We start from the raw sequence: 19,070 nt of genomic DNA, 5'->3' as shown, positions 1-19,070 counted from the left end.
CTATTGACTCCGAGTCCCCAGTTAATGACAGAATTATACACCTTCCCCAGTGTCCATGAAGCATTGGCTTCAGGAACCTCTGAGGATACTGAAGACTGCCAATGACTCAAGTGCCTAACAGAAGATAACAAAGTAGTTCATATTCTGCACAGACCATCTTTAAGTCACTTATTACACCTATGACAGTATCAGTGCTATATCAATGCTGTTTAGAGAATAATGAAAGTAAACACATACAGGTTCGATGCAGGCACTTTCTTTTCTTTTTTTTTTTTTCTGTTTTTGGTCTATAGTCAATTGAATTAACAAATATAAAACCTGTAAGTTGGAGGCCAAACTGTCCATACATGTCTTTAAGTAAGAGAGCATGCACTACCAGGTTATGTGTTAATCAGTTGATGGAAATGTGACCCATCAGAAGAGATTCGGTCTTTGTTTGCACAACAGGGAGGAACAGACCTGACTGTACAATAATGAAAATGGGTGTTAGAGGAAATTTCTCACTGGTAACATGTTTTCCCCAGGAGTTAATGCACAGGGCCAGCAAGTATTTCTGAAGGATATCTGGCCAACTCGAGATGAGATCCAGGCGGTGGAGCGGCAGTATGTCATCCCTGGGATGTTTAAGGAGGTCTATCAGAAAATAGAGGTGAATCACATCACAGTGCACCACTTGCTTTGTGTCATCTCTGCAGACCTGAGGCCAGCAGGACCATGAACCAGAGAGAGACATTTGTTTCTTCCTGAGTAGGGCAGGGTTACAGTTACTCTTCTTCCATGACTCACCTTTTTACAAAACCCACACCATACAGATTGGGACAGGGATGTGACACACAGCCTCAGTAACAGACTTTAGATCCATTGCTCTGGTAGTTCCACTCCTTTTTAGACATCCTGGAATGTCACCTGTGTTGAAGACCAAAGCAGTCACTGTATTTTGTCACCGAGTGCAGTCAGTTGATTGAATACCTCTCAAAAAATCATCTGAATGTTAAAAAGTATGAAAACCAGGATGTGTCAGCTTGTTGAAATGAGAACAAAACAAAAAGTTGTACATTCTAAAATAGGAGAAAAGTCAGGCATGCTGGCGTACAACTTTAACCCCAGCACAGGCAGAGGCAGGTGGATCCCTGGGATTTGGAGACTGGCCTGTTCTACATAGTGAGCCCTGTCTCAAAATGAATGAATGAATGAATGAATGAATAAACAAATAAATAAATAAATGGGAGGAAATAACTAGGGTTCAGTCCCCTTTTCCAAGCCTCAGTTACACCCTTCCCTGCTGACCAAGGTCTTCTGACAGGGGAGGGGAGTAGTTTGAAATGAGAACAAAATGTAGGACAGGGGTCATGGCACAGAATTCTCTCACTGCCCCCTCTACAAGCTGCTCCACTGGGAAATAGTATCTAAGAGCCTGTCAGCCATCTATTGACTGTGTTTCTTCAAAGATCAAGTTAAGGGAACCATGAAGAAAATTCAAGCCAACTTAAATACACAGTGACTGTCATTTTGCTATCTAGCATCCATATGACCTGGAATAGATGTAATTATTCATTATCTATTGGTCCCATCATGGACTGGGGTGGGATTCCCAAGGGTCCATCCCTTCCTGAGGAGCAATTGGCAATAATAAATGGTTGCTTGGGGAAAAGGAGTCATTTCCTTCTGTAGTGAAGCCAGTGGTAAGGTATCCACCTGACCCGTGTTCATACTAGCAATGCTAATTAAACTTAGCACATCAGAAATAAAAGGGCATGAAAATAGAAGGGAGATTAGGTGGGAAGAAGAGAATGCAGTTGGAGTTGGAGGGAGACATGAGAGGGTAATGGGGCATATGTCCTAGGAGATTGTATTCATTTATATAAAATCATAAAAAGAATATATATATATTGGAATGCATGTAGCTAAAACTTATCAAGTTAAAACAAAAAGCATTTCGTGTGCATGTGTGCAGAGCCAGTGGGAGCCTCGGCCTGCACAAACAAAAGTCATCCCGTCTGGGGTGACGCCATCTACTGAGGGCCACCCTGGGGATTGGACTGAGGTCCCCAATTCCTCACTGGCCTTTAGCTGGACTTTCCTCAGCACTGCCTCTATGGCTCCTTCAGTTCATCATGGTGGTGGATAGTTACCATCAGAGCAATGGTGAGAAGGCAGTGTCTTCATGGGAGGGGTCACCTGCAGGAGTGAGGGTTCCTGCCTTTCTGACAGGGTTTGCTTAAGATTCCTGTCACTTAGCAACACAAAGGAACCAGGAAGCATTTTATGTTTGGCTTAGAATCAAAGTGGCTTTTAGTTGACCTTCTGGATGTTTTGTGTTTATACATATTGAGTTTTTCCTGGCCTGGAATGTGATTAATTCTCCCGCCCCCCATTTTTTTATTTAAGACTGTAAACAAAAGCTGGAATGCCTTAGCAGCCCCATCAGAGAAGCTGTATGCCTGGAATCCCAAATCTACATACATTAAGTCACCACCGTTCTTTGAAAACTTGGTATGATACTTTACTATACTTTTTGATGTTATATATTTTTAAATTGCATTTATTATTGTGCATCTATGATGTTCGTGTTGTGAGCATGGGCACAGGCGTGCCATGACACAGGTGTGGAGATCAGAAGACAATTTGCTGAGTCAGTTCTCTCCTTCCACAGTGAGTGGCTTGGTGTTGGTGGCAAGAACATTTATCTGGAGCCATTTACTGACCTAACATGTTTTTATTTTTTTAAATGTGTATGAGTAGTTTGCTTGCATGTGTGTCCATGCACCACATGTATACAGTGGGGGAGGGTGCAAACAAAGGCATCTGATCCCTTGGACCAACAGTTTACACAGTTGTGAGCCACCATTTGGAAATTGAAGATCGGTTGGTGCTTCTGACCTCTGAGCCATCAATCCAGCCCCTGACTTTTTATTTTTTAACATAAGTTCTTTAAAAGCTGTTTTTCCTTGTACAGTCTTACCCCACAGCCTTGTGCTGGCTGCCCATCACAGTGAAACCTTTGCGTACTCAAGCAGATAATGCTGGGAATGTCGTGGGAGGCTTGGAGGTTTCGATGTAGGCACTGTTTCTCTGGCCAGAGGTTCTGTGTGGCTGTGCAGAGACGTCCTAGACATCATCTAGATAAAGACGAGCTAAGGTCTGCAGGACTGGTCCAGGAGAATATGCAAAGGACTTGTCATATTTATTTAAATCTTACACTCCATGATGGATTCCTAATGAGTGGGTGGGAAGAGAAGTCAGAATCCCAGCTGTCCTTGACATCTAAAGAAATACATGGAGTTGCAGAAAGAACGTCCTTGCAGCTTCATTCCCACTGCCTTTGAGGGTCGGTGCCAATACTTCACCTTCTCTCCAAGGTTCAGATGTGAATGTTTCCAGTTTACCTTACTCTAATGGTCAGCAGTGTTGCTGTGAGCGGTAAACTGGAATTGTCCATGCATTGATGCAGAACTCTCAGTCTGGTCCACCTGGCTGAACTCACCTGGTGACCTGTCTGGGAAACCTGGCAAATGCTGGCTTGTGTATTCTTCTGTAGACTTTAGATCTCCAGCCACCCAAGTCTATAGTGGACGCCTATGTGCTACTAAATTTAGGAGATTCAGTAACAACAGACCACATCTCTCCGGCTGGGAATATTGCAAGAAACAGTCCTGCTGCTCGCTACTTGACCAACAGAGGGTAAGTGTAGGTGAGGTGGAAAGACTTGGAGTCAAAGGGAGGAAACACGATGAAGCTGGCATTCCTTTTTTTACATGGTGCCTTTGGGATCACACTGCTTTCTTTCTTTTTTTAATTCTTTAATTACTACTCATATTTACATACCCATCCCCCCATTCCCTTGCCCCCCCATCCTCCCATGTTCCCCGCCAACCCCCTCCAACCCACCCCACAACTCCTCTCCAGGGATAGTGAACCCTCCACGGGGGACCTTCAAAGTCCATCATATCATTTGGGAGAGGGCCAAGGTCCTCCTTGCTGTATCTGGGCTGCAATAGTATCCCTCCATAGAGAATGGGCTCCCAAAGTCCATTTGTGCTCTAGGGTTGAAGACTGGCTCTATTGTTAGAGGTTCCATAGACTGTCTTGGCCTCCTAGCTGGCACCCACATTCAGAAGGCTTGGTTCAGTCCAATGCTGTTTCCCCAGCTTTATGACTAGGGTCTCCATGCTCTCAGTAGGTCAGGCCCACTGTTTCTGTGGGTTTCTCCAGCCCCGTCTTGGCTCCTTTGCTCATTCCTTCTCCCTCTCCACAACTGGATTCCAGAAGTATGATTCAGTACTTAGCTGTGGTGCCTGTTTCTGTTTCAAACAGCTACTGGATGAAGGCTCTAGGAATGGTAACCAAGGTAGACACCAATCTCATTATAGGGGAAGGGCATCAATGGCATCCTCTCCATCACTGCCTGACGTCTTAGTTGGGGTCATCCCTACTAAGGGTGAATCCCCTAACATTTTCCCTGTGCCAGACCTCTCTCCAAACTGTACTGTCTCCCTCTATCAAGGTATCTCCTTTCTTGCCCTTCTATTCCTTCCCTGTCTCAGTCCTCTTGTTCTCCTCCCCCCTCCCTTTCTTTTCTTCCCACCTCCTTCCTCCCCCCTCCCACTTTGGTCAGGGGTTCTTGTCCCGTCCCCTTCTTCGAGGGACTATGCAATCTTCTCTTGGGGTCCTCCTTGTTTCCTAGCTCCTCTGGCAGTGTGGATTGTAGACTGGTAATTGTTTTCTTTCTTTACTGAGTTTATTTTCCTGCTTTTATTGCCTAGTTAGCACCATAGGAGAGCTCATGAATCACAAGTGGCCAGGGGTGACAGCTTCCTAAACAAGTGTATGCTTTAGGCTTAGTGTCAGCCCTCTCCCAATCCAAAACCAGAGCCTGCTTGAGGCCCAGCAGTGATATAACCAGGCATTCATAGTCATGTCCTGCTGAGACAGTGTGGACAGAACTGCCTCAAGAATGTGCAGCTCACTCCCCACTCAGCCCCTCAGACATGCCAGTATCCATAGGTACATCAGCATCCTCTGCTGCCAGCTGAATACAGATAAGGAGTTTGGGGGTTCCCAGGTCTGATGAGACTCACATGAGGAGAAAAAAAAATCCTGATTTCTGTCCTCCCTTTCAAATCAGTTCCCTTTGAGAGAGGGCTCGGAGCAAACGAGAAGCAGAGCAAATTTTCTCAGGGAGTGATTGTCTTGACATAGGAGCTCTTTAGGAAAATGAATGCAAGCAATTATAATGTCCCCCCTACTCCCAATGCACAAACATTTTGAATAGGATTTCAGAGGTTCTGAGGCATATAGGTCTAACAATTTAATAGTGTTAACATTCACCCCAGTATCGTAAATAACAGGCTACTATGCCCATTGAAACAAGCTGTTCTTGGCATCACAAAGTTCCTTTCATTGTTTCTCACACATAAGACACAGGAACAGACATTACTCTTGTGCCTGTAACTCTACCATGATTCTTTTCCTCTGGAAAGTTGTTTGTTATATTGCCTCTGAGGCCCTGATTATTCAGGGACAAATTCGGGCCTACTTCTGGTTTGTTTATGGAGCATATTTAGTTGTCCCCCATTCTCCAATCCATCTGACTTCCTCCCTACTACTTTTAATTCAGTTTTCATCTTATATGTAGCTGTTTGAGCTTCCTGCTGCACTAAGAGGATAAGCTTCTTGTAGAATTCTTCTAATTTTCTATCCAGATCTGAAAGACCCTTGAGTTGACCCTGGAGAGTACTGATTCCTGCCCTTCTCCACCCCTGGTTGGCTCTCCAGTTGCGGCTTTGAGAGCAGCCTGCAGAGTAGCATCTGCAGATTCAGTAACATGCTGGGTTTATGGCATTTCTCGTCTGTGTGTAAGGTACGTTTTCTTTACTCACATCAGTAAAGAGCTCCTCCTGCTTCTGTTATTAGCCTGACGCCACGAGAGTTCAACTCTTATGGCTCCCGCCGAGGAAATGACGCCATCATGGCACGGGGAACATTTGCCAACATTCGCTTGCTGAACAAGTTTCTGAACAAGCAGGCACCTCAGACTGTACATCTTCCTTCAGGAGAAACCGTGAGTACAGTCTCTCTTCCTTCAGAAACCAGTGTCTGTCAGGCTTGGGAGCCTGGCTTTTCATAATGGCTTTCCTGGTCTTCACAGCTGCAGCCTACCTGACTTCCTACAGTTCTTGCTAAGTGTCCATATGTGTGCCATTTACCATGATAGATAGAGATGACAGTCTCTTTTTGCTTAGTAGTTAGGTACCATGGTTCAACTAAGTCTCATTTCATGGAAGTTGAGCTCAAAAAAATCAGTGAAATTTCATACGTATTTAAAGTACTTGAAGACTAAATTCCAGATTATTCAGGATATTTATCAAGAAAATCTGTGGTGTGTCCCCACTGTTATTTGTTTTAATCTACTGCATCCGAAGCAAAAGGAAGAGCCATGGCAGCCCTTTGAGGTCTGCCCAGTCCTGAAAGAGCTTTTTGAGGCTAGTGTATATGCTAGAGTTGTTTATTTGTGGATGTGGGTGTGTGAAATAGACTCTGTACTCAGAGCCACCTGAGGTGGGGTCCTAGCACCAGTTATTTACCTCTCTGGGTCTTTCTATAAATTTTTGACCTAGAAATAACACCAGCTGTATGTAGCTCTGAGGCTTAAAACAAAATGGGATGGCCAGTAAGATCTGGAACAGTAGCACATCTGCAGGTCCCCAAGGAGTATGGCCTGCCAGCTGCCTTTTTTTTTCTTTTTTTTTTCTTTTTTCTTCTTTTCTTTTATTGAAAATAGATTGTTTTTTATACAGCATATTCTGATTACAATTCCCCACCAGCAACACCTTCTCTGAGTTCCTCCCCAGTTCCCCTCCCAGACAGATCCACAAAACAAACAAATCAGAATAGAACAAAACAAACAAAGAAGCCAAGCATTGGTGGCGAACACCTTTAGTCCCTGCACTTGGGAGGCAGAGACAGGCAGATCTCTGAGTTCAAGGCCAGCCTGTTCTACAGAGTAAGTTCCAGGGCAGCCAGGGGCACATAGAAAAACCCTGTCTCATAAAGCAAACAAACAGAAGAAAAAGCACAACAAACACATATAAACACAGAGATGCACACATTCACACACACACACACACACACACACACACACACAAATTCTATAAAAACACAAAACCAGAACACAAATACCTGTCACAAGAACACCCATCACAACCAGACATTGGTGGCACACACCTTTAATCCCATCACTCTGGAGGCAGAGGCAGGTCTGTTTCTGAGTTCAAGGCCAGCCTGGTCTACAGAGCAAATTCCGGGACAGCTAGGACTCTACAGAGAAACTCTTGTCTTAAAAAAAAAAAAGAACACCTATCACAAGAATATCCATCACAAGAACACTCATCACAAGTCCAGCCCAGGTCAACTTGACACAAAATAATCCCATCTCTGCCATTGTGGCTATTTGTCCATGGGCCCATTGGGCATTGACAAGGATAGCTGAGGAAAGAGGCTGACTGTCCACAGAACAAGTCATGCTATCTACTTAATTATTGAAATCTTTCTCAGGTGAAGTTACCTTTTGATGAACATTCATATGGAATACAAGTATCTTCACATGCCTTGCCATTTTGGGAAGATTTATTCACATACTTCTTCCCCAGATGTCTTTCTCACCAGATGTCTTTCTCACCAGTTTTCATCATGTTCTTTCCAAGTCCCTGACCATCCAGCCAATCCATTGGCTACAGTTCATGAATCAGTGAACAATAGCGCATTTGGCCATTTCTCCTACCAAACTGTATGACCATGTGTACTGCCCAAAGTTCTGCCCATTGTGAAGATTTCCCTTCACTGGTGTTTTCATGGTTGTCTCAAAAGGGGTTCTAGTGCTGCAGCTGTCCACTAATGGATGGCGTCTGCATAACATGAAGAACCATCAATAAACCAGGGAGAGAAGGGAAGGAGGGAGAGAAGGAAGGAAGGAAGGAAGGAAGGAAGGAAGGAAGGAAGGAAGGAAGGAAGGAAGGAAGGAAGGAAGGAAGACAGTCATCACCACAGAGTGATTTTTTGTAGCAATAGCAATCACAAGCCAAGATCTTTATTCATTAAAGGAAAAGACAAAGAAAGCATTAAAATATTCAAAGGCAAGGCTGATAGGCTGATATCTTTAGAAAATTTCTGGGAATATAGAAGAGGGACAAAGGGAAAGTTCAAGAAGAAGGACTGAACTCAAACAGCATAACATCTGATTAACGGGAAGACCTACAAACAAAATGGGAGCTGGAGAGAAGGCTCAACAGTCTGTGACTTGCTGCTCCAGAGGGTGCTCCTAGCACCCGCATCAGGCTGCTCCCAGCCACCTGCAACAGCAGTTCCAGGGGCCTGGCGCCTCTTCTGGCCACCACAGGCAGCTCTACATACATACATTTGGGCCCATACACACAAATTAAACACATCTTTAAAGAGAGAGAGACAGAAAGGAAATTACCAAATTACGTTAGAAAAAACACAAGGAATATATTTTGAAAAGGCCCTCTGAACACTAGCCACATGATTGCAAAGACCTTGTCAAGTCATAACATTTGAAATTAAGAAAAATAGAAATTCAGAAAAGCTGTACAAACACAGTAGCTACAGTAACTGAAGCTGCTTCCCTTTGGGATTCTGAGCGCTGCAATCTTGAAACCGTTTTTCAAGATTGTTAATTCACACAGCTAGCAGGTAGATTGTTTCCTTCTGAGGCTTGGGCTGGAGAAGACACTTCCTGTTATATAGCAATTTCCATATCCATGAGTTCTGTAATCAAGACCTACAGAAGCTTTCCAGATTCAGGTGGTAACCAATGACATGAACCCAGCCCCACCCATCCACCAGCATATTAACATATTTAGTTAAACCCTATTTTAGAGTTTAGAGTCTTGTTGAGCCCCTTCAGTTGACTCCCTTTTAGGGCTTTTATTTTCTGATCTGCTTATCTGTGAACAAGTAATTGTTCTTCAGTCACCAGTGATCCATCCCATCAGATATCTGGGGAATTCTCAGCTCAGCAGAATATCCTGTGAGAAGCAAATTTGTTTGTGGAAGATGCTTTTTATTAAATTAGCCGACCCTTCCTGGCCTGTTACTTCATGCTTCTGTGCATGCTTCTGCTGCCTCTGCCTTGGCCTGAATGTAGGGGGCAAGAGGACTGCATTTGATGTCATTTATAAACATGTCATCTTCCTTTTTGCTACCTTTTAAGTCTGGCCACTGCTGGGCCCATAGTATTGGTCCAGAACCCAGGCTTCATGGGGTTTTATTTTTTAAGTTTCAAATGGTTACTCAGTGGAAGAGGAGGAAAAGAAAATCCGATGTAGTTCCCTTTTTTCGTCTGATGCCCTAGGATTTTTATTTATAAAATCACACAGCAGTTATATTTTAGTCAGAAGTAAGTTCAATTTGATGGAAATGAATAGAAGAGTTAACTGGGGACTTACAGACTAAACCCATGGTCAGAATTTTAGTTTTTCATTGATTTCACTGTGTTTCTTCTTCCTCAGCTTGACGTGTTCGATGCTGCTGAGCGGTACCAGCAGGCTGGACTTCCCCTGATTGTTCTGGCTGGCAAAGAGTACGGTTCCGGCAGCTCCCGAGACTGGGCAGCCAAAGGCCCTTTCCTGCTGGTGTGTATGGGGCAGAGGCCTCCTGGTGGGCAGCCTCTCAGAACTGGGGTGGGAAGCGGGGAGGGTGCTTGGGAAGAAATGCTGTGGCTTTGTTCCTAAGACATTAGGAAAAAGCAGATTGTGGAAAGCTTGTGAGGTTTACCCAGCCTATTTCTCTGTGGATCTAGACTCCTTCCACTCAAAGGGCAACAGTCCAAGGAGAACTGGCTCCCAAGACTGGAAGCCATCGGCTCTGTGGGTATCTGTAGTTAACTTTGGAGGAAAGCCTGTGAGCACTAACACATTCAGAAATGTATATGCATCTATCTTTTTTTTTTTAATATGTAGAAAAAAAATAGCCTGGCTTCCATAATTGTCACCTCTCTAGAGGCAGTGGACCGGGAGAATAAAGCCAATAAATGAGGTGGATTAAAGTCTCATGCAATAGCCAACTTCATTCAGAGCCTCAGACAGTTTATACTGTGTTAAGAAAGGTCACATGAGTAAAGCTCTAGTGAGTTCAAGCTGTATACAGTCACAAAGACAAGCTGCCTATGGCAAAAACCATAGAGATATATAAAGGTAATTTAAACATTTAATTGTATTGAATAACAACAGCAATCAATAATGAGTAATCTGAAATAAACTCACTCCTATCCACTATATCTGGGAAGAGCACAAAAACACATTCCAAGAGTAATTCCATATTTTAAAGAAGCTGAGGTCACAAGACTCTTGTTTCTTGGAGTGTTCACAAGCACCCAGAACTCTCCTCACATGACTTCCGTTCCTGGACCATGTTCCAACACATCATTTATTAAGACTGTTGTCCTCGGTGAATGTAAGGAGTAAACTACAGACCGTGAGGGAGCAGTGAGGAGTTGGGCTTCTTTAGAAGTGGGTTAAAGTAAGAGTGGGTGCTTTTAATTACATGTGTTTAGGTGTCACTCGAGCACGACTATACACAGGTGCATATACATGAGAACCCATACAGCCACAGTCAGAGGAAGGGTAACTTGCAATTGACTCTCGCCTTGTGGGACCTAAGGCTTGATGGCAAACACCTTTACCCACTGAGCTCTCTCACCAGCAGGGAAGAAGCCAAGCGATTGCTTACAGATCGCTGGTATATCGTAGGCAATCAGATAAGACTCACTACCAAGTTATTTATAAGTAGAAGGTAGCCTTTTAGGTGAGTGACTGGCAGGTACTTAGAATCTGGCTGTGAGAATTTCTGAAGAATTTGTAAGTTTTTGTGTATCTCCTGAAGAAAAAGTTGGAACTGTGTCCAAACTTCCCTCTTGGTTCATCAGGGAATCAAAGCTGTCCTGGCAGAGAGCTACGAGCGTATTCACCGAAGTAACCTGGTCGGGATGGGGGTGATCCCCCTTGAGTATCTCCCCGGTGAAACTGCAGACTCTCTGGGACTCACGGGACGGGAACGGTATACTATCGACATTCCTGAAAACCTTAAGCCACGCATGAAGGTTCAGATAAAGGTAAGCACAGCTTCTGCAGGCAGGACCTGAAGCAAGGCCTGTTGTCTGCAATCAGCTGATAGGAAGAAATTAGTGGAGGGAGGGGAGTTAACGGGGGGTGGCATTAGATGTGAAGCCTACTGGTACTGTCCACTTTCCTCACAGCACAGGGTAATACCTGCTGATTATATTTGTCTTAATTCATGGTGTTTATCAATCCGTTCTGGATTCCCATCTCCAACTAGCCCCGTTCTCTCTCTCTCTCTCTCTCTCTCTCTCTCTCTCTCTCTCTCTCTCTCTCTCTTTTGAGCAGGGGTTGGTTGGTTCGAGACAAGGTTTCTCTGTGGCTTTGAGACTGTCCTGGAACTTGCTCTTGTAGACCAGGCTGGTCTAGAACTCACAGAGATCCGCCTGCCTCTGCCTCCAGAGTTCTGGGATTAAATGCATGCACCACCACTGCCCGGATTCTCTCAGTCTCTTTCAGCCCAAAGAATAGTGATGAAAGTTCAGAGATGACACTTTCCTGGAATCCAAAATTTCCTTTTTTTATTTTCCTTAATGAAAATATATCAACAGATCCTGTATGCACATTCTCCGTGATCCTCATCCTTTAATTAGCCCCAAGGTTGTGGTTTAAGTGAGAAATGTCCCCTGTAGTCTCCGACCTTTGATCTCTTGATAACCCGTGGTGGTGGTGGTGTGTGGGCAGTTCAGTTGTACAGTCTTGTGGAGGAAGTTTGTCACTGGGGGCAGGGTTTGAGAGTTCAGTCTCGAAGTTACAGTTCCCGCTCTCTGCTTTCCACTTGTGGGTGAGGAGGTGAACTCTCAGCTTCCTGCTCCTGCAACTGCCTGCCATTCGCTGTCATTCCTCCCCACCATGATGTCTTATCCCTGTGGAACCACAAGCCACCATAAACTCTTTCTTCTCTAAGTTGCTTTGGTCATGGCAGTTTACACAGCAAGGAAGGAACTAACACATCCTTAGGGGAGGCAAGAATAAAGTGACCAGCACCAAAGTGTGGGGGGGGGGGCGACTGAGCACTACAGAGACAGCTGCTGAGGTCCCAGGATGAGCCCAGTGAGCAACTGGATCAGCTGATGAAGGAGCAACCTTAGTGAGACCTCTGCTGCCCAGAGCATGTCCAGAAAAGACTTAGGAGAAAGCCTCACAGTGTCGCTCATAGATGTCCTGGGAGGCTGCCTTGTTATCACGTGCCTCTCACCCACAGCAGTAATTCTGCAGTGCTTCTCAGCCTTCAGTGGGCACATTAATCCCCAGGGTCTTGTTGAAATACACATGCTAATGCAGTAGGTCTGGCTGAGTGCAGAAAACACCAGTTCCATTTGCTGCTGGCACTACTGGCATATGGACCACACCTTAACTGAGGCTAGTGGGCAACCAGGTGGAATCTCCCTGAGGCAGGTGTTTCGATCCCTCCTTCAGCAACTCTCTGCCTCTTTGCCTTTGCAGCTGGATACTGGGAAGACCTTCCAGGCTGTGATGAGGTTCGACACTGACGTGGAACTCACTTACTTCCATAATGGAGGCATCCTGAATTACATGATCCGCAAGATGGCCCAGTAGGTGCTGGCCTCTCAGGAGACCCGCCGTTGGTGCTAGACCCAACAAGGCACCAGGCCCAGCTGGTGGAGGCCTGGTAAAGCAGCCACCTCTACCTCTAAGGAGGGGGCTGCCAAGATGAGCAAGTGGGCACTGCCATTCCTGGAGGCACAGGGCCAGGAGTTTCTACATTCTTGATTTGTTAATCTCTTTATGTTTTTCTATAATTTGGAATCTAGAATCATGGGAAGGTCAGTAATACCAAAAAGAGAATTACCTTGTCTTTAAGTTACTGATCACTGGACGTTGATTTTCACCCTGACTAATCTTCAACTGAACACTAGCCAGTATTCTCAGACGTGTCTCCTACTCTTTGTATTGTTCTTCTCTGTTCTCTGCTCAATGAAACCTTCCCCGGAGAGCCTGTTCCTCTGTACATTACACCAGTGTTAACTGACATAGGCAAGAACTTCTTCACACTTCAAATCATGGTGGTGACATCATCCTCTCCTTCTAGGTGAGCAAACACCTAATGGATAGGTCAGCCATCAAAAGTGCATGATTATGTACCATCCGATCAACATGAGAGAGATCATCTTTTACCATTTTCAACACTTGTTGAGAGGGGGCCTTTGTTGGGAGAAAAACGGGATTTCTAATTTGGATGAGATTAAATATATTTTCATGAAAATGTGTTGGCTTTGGAATTGAGTTCTGTTGGGAATGTGACCACAATGCTGTGATGCTAAGAGCCATATGAGCCCTGAAAAGCGTTCATGTCTGTTTCTACCACTGTATCCCAACAGCAGACACAGAGGGAACGTTGAGGAGCCAGTATGAGAGCTGCCTGTTTGAGAGCAGAGGACAAGAAAGGTCCTTCTACCTCAGTCACAGCAACAGCAAGTAGCAAATCATGGCTTCTTGGTGACCTAAAATCTGTTCACTCATTTTCATAACTGGAATTATTTCATGGCATGCCTGGTTCTGCTGCTGTAACAAAATGCCACAGACTATAAACATCCATCTCCATGCTGTTTGAGAGCATGTCAGTGTGCACTCACCCACCCACACACATGTGCACTTGCACTTGAGCCGGCACGTGGCGTGCACGCGCACACACACACACACACACACACACACACACACACACACACACACACACACACACACACACCTTTATTTTCTCCCTGGAGGCTGGCTTGCTGCCATTCCCTTGGCTCTCACACTGTGAGCCTAGCTTCCTTGGGTCTGTATGAGAACTAGAGCTGAGGGTGTTATCTGTGCTATGCTATTCATGGCCTGAACCCTGAGACCCGCTAACACCTCTGTTAGGGATTAAAATTTCCATTGGGGCAGGGGTTGCCTTGTATCTATCTCTTAACATTTTTTTTAACTGAAAAGTAAAAATTGTATTTACTTTATACATGACCTTTTTTTAAATGTGTAAGCATTGTAGAGTGCTATTTTTTATAGTTATTTTTTGTGGTGAGAATACTTCCAAGAATATATTTTTGAAAGAATATATAAGTTATAGGTATTAACAGTAGTCACCTTGCTGTACCACAGAACTCCTAAGTTCCTTCCTCCTGAATGAAGTCCCATGTCCTTTCATGTTTTCATGTATGGCTTGCAATACTTTCTCCCATGTCTTCCATAGCTGACTCTTCACTGCTTCCTTTTATTTTGATGCTCTTCTCAGCCCCTTGTTTGTTTTTTGTTTTGGTTTGGTTTTTTTGAAAGATTTATTTATTTATAATGTATACAGTGTTCTGCCTGCATGTGTCCCTGCAGGCCAGAAGAGGGCACCAGACTACATTACAGATGGTTGGGAGCCACCATGTGGTTGGTGGGAATTGAACTAAGGACTTCTGGAAGAACTGGCAGTGCTCTTAACCCCTGAGCCATCCCTCCAGCCCCCGTCTCAGCCCCTTGTAATTACTGCTGCATGCATATAACTTTAGACATAGTGAGATTATGCAGTTATTTTTCTTTTGTGTGTGGCTTTTTTATTTAACATAATAATGTCCATAAGGTTCATTCGTATTGCCACAAATAGTATATTTGCATGTACACACATGCACCCTGTTTTCTTTATTGATTCAGCCATGGATAGACAATAGGCAGATTTCATACCTTAGCTTTTGTGAATAATGCTGAAATGAATATTGGCACAGGTGTCTCTTCAAAATAATGGTTTAATTCCTGTGGATGCATAACTAGAAGAGAAATTTCTGGGTCATAATAGTGTTCTTCTTGAGTTTCTAGAGGGCTCCATAGTATCTTTACATGTACATGGCCTCCAGCTGTGTGCACACCTCCCCTCCGTGCTCTCGCCAGTACTAACCTCTCATCTTTTTAATAGTGACCATACTAATGGATTGGAAGTGCTAACTCAGAGTTTTATTTGCAGCTCCCTGATGATTAATGATGTTGAGTCTTTTTATATACATGTTGGTCATTTTTATGGCTTCTTTTGAAAAATGTCTGTTCAAGTCCTTTGGCCATTTTTAATTGAATTATTTCATTTTGTTGTTGAATTTTAATGCCACATATTCTTGATAGTAGCTATTTATCAAATATATTCTCCTATTTTGTAGACAGTCTGACTCTTGACTATTTCCTTAGCTGTAAAACTTTTATTTTGAAGCAGTCTGATGGACTTTTTTTTAATTTATTCATTTATTATGTATACAGTATTCTGCCTTCATGTCCCTGCAGGCCAGAAGAGGGCACCGGACTAAATTACAGATGGTTGGGAGCCACCATGTGGTTACTGAGAATTGAACTCAGGACCTCTGGAAGAAAAGGCAGTGCTCTTAATTCCTGAGCCATCTCTCCAGCTCCCTGATGGGCCTATTTTAGTTGTTTTTTTAATATACAGTGTAAGATAAGGGTCCAACTTCATTCTTTTGCATGTGGCCATCCATTTTTTTCCAACAGCTCTTATTGATGAGACAACTCTTTCTCCATGTGTGTTCTTGGCTTCCTTGTCGAGTCATTTAACCATACCTATGTAGGTTTATTATTGGGGGGGGGAAGGGGTCTCTGTTCTTTTCCATAGGATTATACATTGGGTTTTCCATATGTTTTTATGTTTGCACCATGCCATTTTCATTGCTATGTCTTTGTAATATCTTTTGAAGTTAGATAACAGTAGTAACTCCAGCTTTGTTTTTATGCTCAGTATGCCTTTGGCTGGAGGGAATTTTGTAGTTTTATGTACATATTAAGGTTGCTTTTATATCTTAGAAAAACGTCATTGGGAAAAAATAGCATTGGGAATTTCATAGGATTGCACTGAATCTGCAGATCATGGGGTTACTGCAGACAACTTAATAACTTTAATTCTTCCACTGAATAGAATTTAATTTCATTAATTTCTCCTTTGGTTCATTAGCTGTTCAGGAATAAAATATTTATACATTTTTTTTGCACATTTCTAAAAGGTCCCCTGTTATTGGTAGGCAAGGACTTCCTTCCATGTGGCTCTGCTTGTTTAGCAGATGTGTTGTCCCTTTGTCTTCTCAGCACCTTCCCATGTGAGTAGGTGAAGTACCTCAGTGGTGTCTTTTGAGTATGTACCAGATATCTGGAGTTGTGCACACCACGATGCTTTTGTGAGTCATGTGACACTGCAGGCTGTTTTAAAAGTGAGTGATACTCTGTCTGATCACATATAAAAACTTCCTCCCAAGTTTTGTATTTTAATGCCATGTTTGACATGTTTTTATATTGTGCATCTCTCTCTCTCTCTCTCTCTCTCTCTCTCTCTCTCTCTCTCTCTCTTTCTCTCTCTTTTCTCAAGACAGGGTTTCTCTGTGGCTTTGGAGGCTGTCCTGGAACTAGCTCTTGCAGACCAGGCTGGTCTCAAATTCACAGAGATCCACCTGACTCTGCCTCCCAAGTGCTGCTGGGATTAAAGGTGTGTGCCACCAACGCCCGGCTAGGAACAGTATTCTTGACTGGCAGTTTTGGGGGAGAAGTTGTTTGATCTTGGTCTTCTTAGCCTCCAGAAATTTCTATGCTTAAGCTGTCCAGGCTGTGAGATTTTGTTGTAGCAGTCTGTGTGGACTAACACACTGGTTGTGAGGGAAGTTTCTTATGTCTTTGACTCTGGAATGAGGCTCTTTCACTCTTAAGTCTAAGTGTATCTGTCTTTTTTCTTTACTGTTCTTGGCCTGTGTCCTATGCTGGTCCAAACTAAAATAAGACTGTGCAACCTTTTACCAGAGTTCTCAAGGTGGTGCTGACCCACTTACTTTCCAATTGAAAGTATAGCTCTTGCTGGTTCCATCCCCCTCTTCCTCTTGAAAGGATGATGTGTTTTATGATTTTCCAAGTCCATTACTGCCTTATCCTTCCAATGAATGGACATTTCTTGGCAACCAAAGTGAGTTAACTGGCAATTTTTTTTAACACAGCAACAAAGTACATGTACATTTGGTGTGTCTGTGTGCATACACAATGTTTGTGCTACATAAAAAATACTATGTAAAGGAAGGATATGAAGTCATGTCAGTCTCAGGGTGTTAGAAGCACAGCTCAGAGTTGATGGGGATGTATGCTGTGAATATTTTTCCCTTTTAGGTTGATGAATAAAATCTGTTTCAGCCAAGGACAGGTAGAATTTAGCCAGGTGGGAAATCCAAACAGAGATAGAGAAAGGTAGTAGTAGGCAAAGTCAGAGAGGTGCCATGTAGCTACTGGGAAGATAGGATGCCCAGGCATTCTCTGGTAAGCCAAGGCCACATGGAGATACATAGATTAATAGAAATGGGTTAATAATTAAGAGAGAGCTAGCCAATAAAAAGCCTGAGCCATAGGCTAAATTTATAAAAGTCTGTGTGTTGATTTGGAACTAAACTACTGAGGGACCTGGCAGGACAGAAACTTCTGTCTACACAAAGTGAGTTAAAAAAGGAAAACTAAATTGGCCTGTGTTGCTAAAAGGATAGTGGCATCATGGCTTAGGTGGTTCTAGTGACTTAAACTCAGGCTCCTTACCCATCATCTCCCTCTCAGCTCACATTCTCATGGACTCTGAGACATTTCTATTTGTATTCTTCTGGGTCCCTCCATGGGTCAGGTCAGGGTTATGGCTACCATCCGCTGTTTGATGTCAGTTAATCATTTGTCATCACAAACATTTGCCTCAGGCACAAACAGCAGGACTTTCTATTCATCAGGGAAGAACCTTAACTTTGGCACAGTTTCTTCAGGACTGAACTAATGTCTAAGTTACTTTTTTATTGTAGGAATATACCTTAGCCCAGCTTCCTCGGGACTGTATCAGTGTCAGTTACTCGTCTGGTTTTGGAGGAATACACCCTGACAAAAGTAACGTGTGGAAGAAGGGGTTATTTTGGTGTAGGGTTCCAGAGCAATATTGATCACCCTGGTAGAGAAGACATGGCAGCAGGCAGGAGAGCATGGGAGCTGGAGCAGGAGGCAGAGTGAACAGGAAGTAGAACCAGCTGTAGTCTCTGGATCCATCCCCAGACTTCCTTCAGAGAGGCTCCCCCTCCTCCGGGTTCCACAACCTTCCCCAATAGCACCACCCTCTGGAGACCAAGCATTCAAAAAGGGTGACTTCAGGCCACAATTGAGATAGCATGGGGCAGCCAGCCCATGGGTTGTACAGGAGTCAAACAGCCCTGCTTGTGAAAACTGTTCCACTGGCCACTGGTTGCTTTAGGAAGTTGTTAAATGTCTTCACCACAGATGTGGTTTAACACTCAACTAATTTCTGTTCGCTTAGACAAATTGCCATAAGCAAAGCTAATCAAAGCTGCTGTTTTTATTAAGAGTTTTAGAAGTTTTGCACCCAGCAAGCCTGAACCTGTCTATTAAAAATAGATTTGTAGAGTGAATTGGTAGTTATATTTATGGTGTATTAAAACAGTTACTGACATGATCCAGAAGTTTATGGTTCACTTTGATTCCACCTGTCTCAATGGTATCCCAGCTACATATCTGGGTTTCTACAGGATGCTAATTAACAATGTCCAATGAACAGAAGTGTTTCAGAACCACTCACTTAAATGGATGTGAATATGACAGAAGCAATACTATGGCCCTGTGTGCTGTAAACACTAAGAAAGGCCTGAAAGCCCCCCAGGCCATGCGTACATCCCTCAGAGGACCTCACAGCACCGTCCCACAAGACTCACTTGCAGATCCTACCATCCGGTTGGTCTGTTATTTGAAATGTGGTTAATACTGAGGATTTTAAGTACAGGAGTCTCAACTTCAACCTCTTTGCATAATGATGAGGCCTTTGTGATTCCATTTTGGGATGAAAATGGCACAGTATCAGTACTGACCACAAAATAGCAAGGTCTGTGACTGTAGAACAAGTTGTATCTGAACTTCAAAAGGGACACATGTAGTCAACCTGCAGGG

At 43.7% G+C, this 19,070-nt stretch overlaps 1 protein-coding gene across 1 annotated transcript in view; it reads left to right on the top strand.

Moving 5' to 3' along the window:
* The window catches only part of Aco1 (aconitase 1), a 54,071-nt gene extending 40,710 nt beyond the window's left edge, over positions 1 to 13,361 (top strand). The window contains exons 15-21 of the mRNA XM_027403382.2: positions 525 to 649; positions 2,389 to 2,493; positions 3,539 to 3,681; positions 5,914 to 6,061; positions 9,528 to 9,650; positions 10,943 to 11,128; positions 12,579 to 13,361. Coding sequence (XP_027259183.1) covers positions 525 to 649; positions 2,389 to 2,493; positions 3,539 to 3,681; positions 5,914 to 6,061; positions 9,528 to 9,650; positions 10,943 to 11,128; positions 12,579 to 12,692 — 944 coding nt within the window. The 3' untranslated portion in view covers positions 12,693 to 13,361. The remainder of the gene's footprint in view (positions 1 to 524; positions 650 to 2,388; positions 2,494 to 3,538; positions 3,682 to 5,913; positions 6,062 to 9,527; positions 9,651 to 10,942; positions 11,129 to 12,578) is intronic.
* The last annotated feature ends 5,709 nt before the right edge of the window (positions 13,362 to 19,070 follow it).

The sequence above is a fragment of the Cricetulus griseus genome, chromosome 2 (assembly GCF_003668045.3).
Source record: "Cricetulus griseus strain 17A/GY chromosome 2, alternate assembly CriGri-PICRH-1.0, whole genome shotgun sequence".
NCBI classification, from domain to species: Eukaryota; Metazoa; Chordata; class Mammalia; order Rodentia; family Cricetidae; genus Cricetulus; species Cricetulus griseus.
Note: the sequence above shows the minus strand (reverse complement) of the source record. Positions and strands in the feature narration are given on the sequence as shown.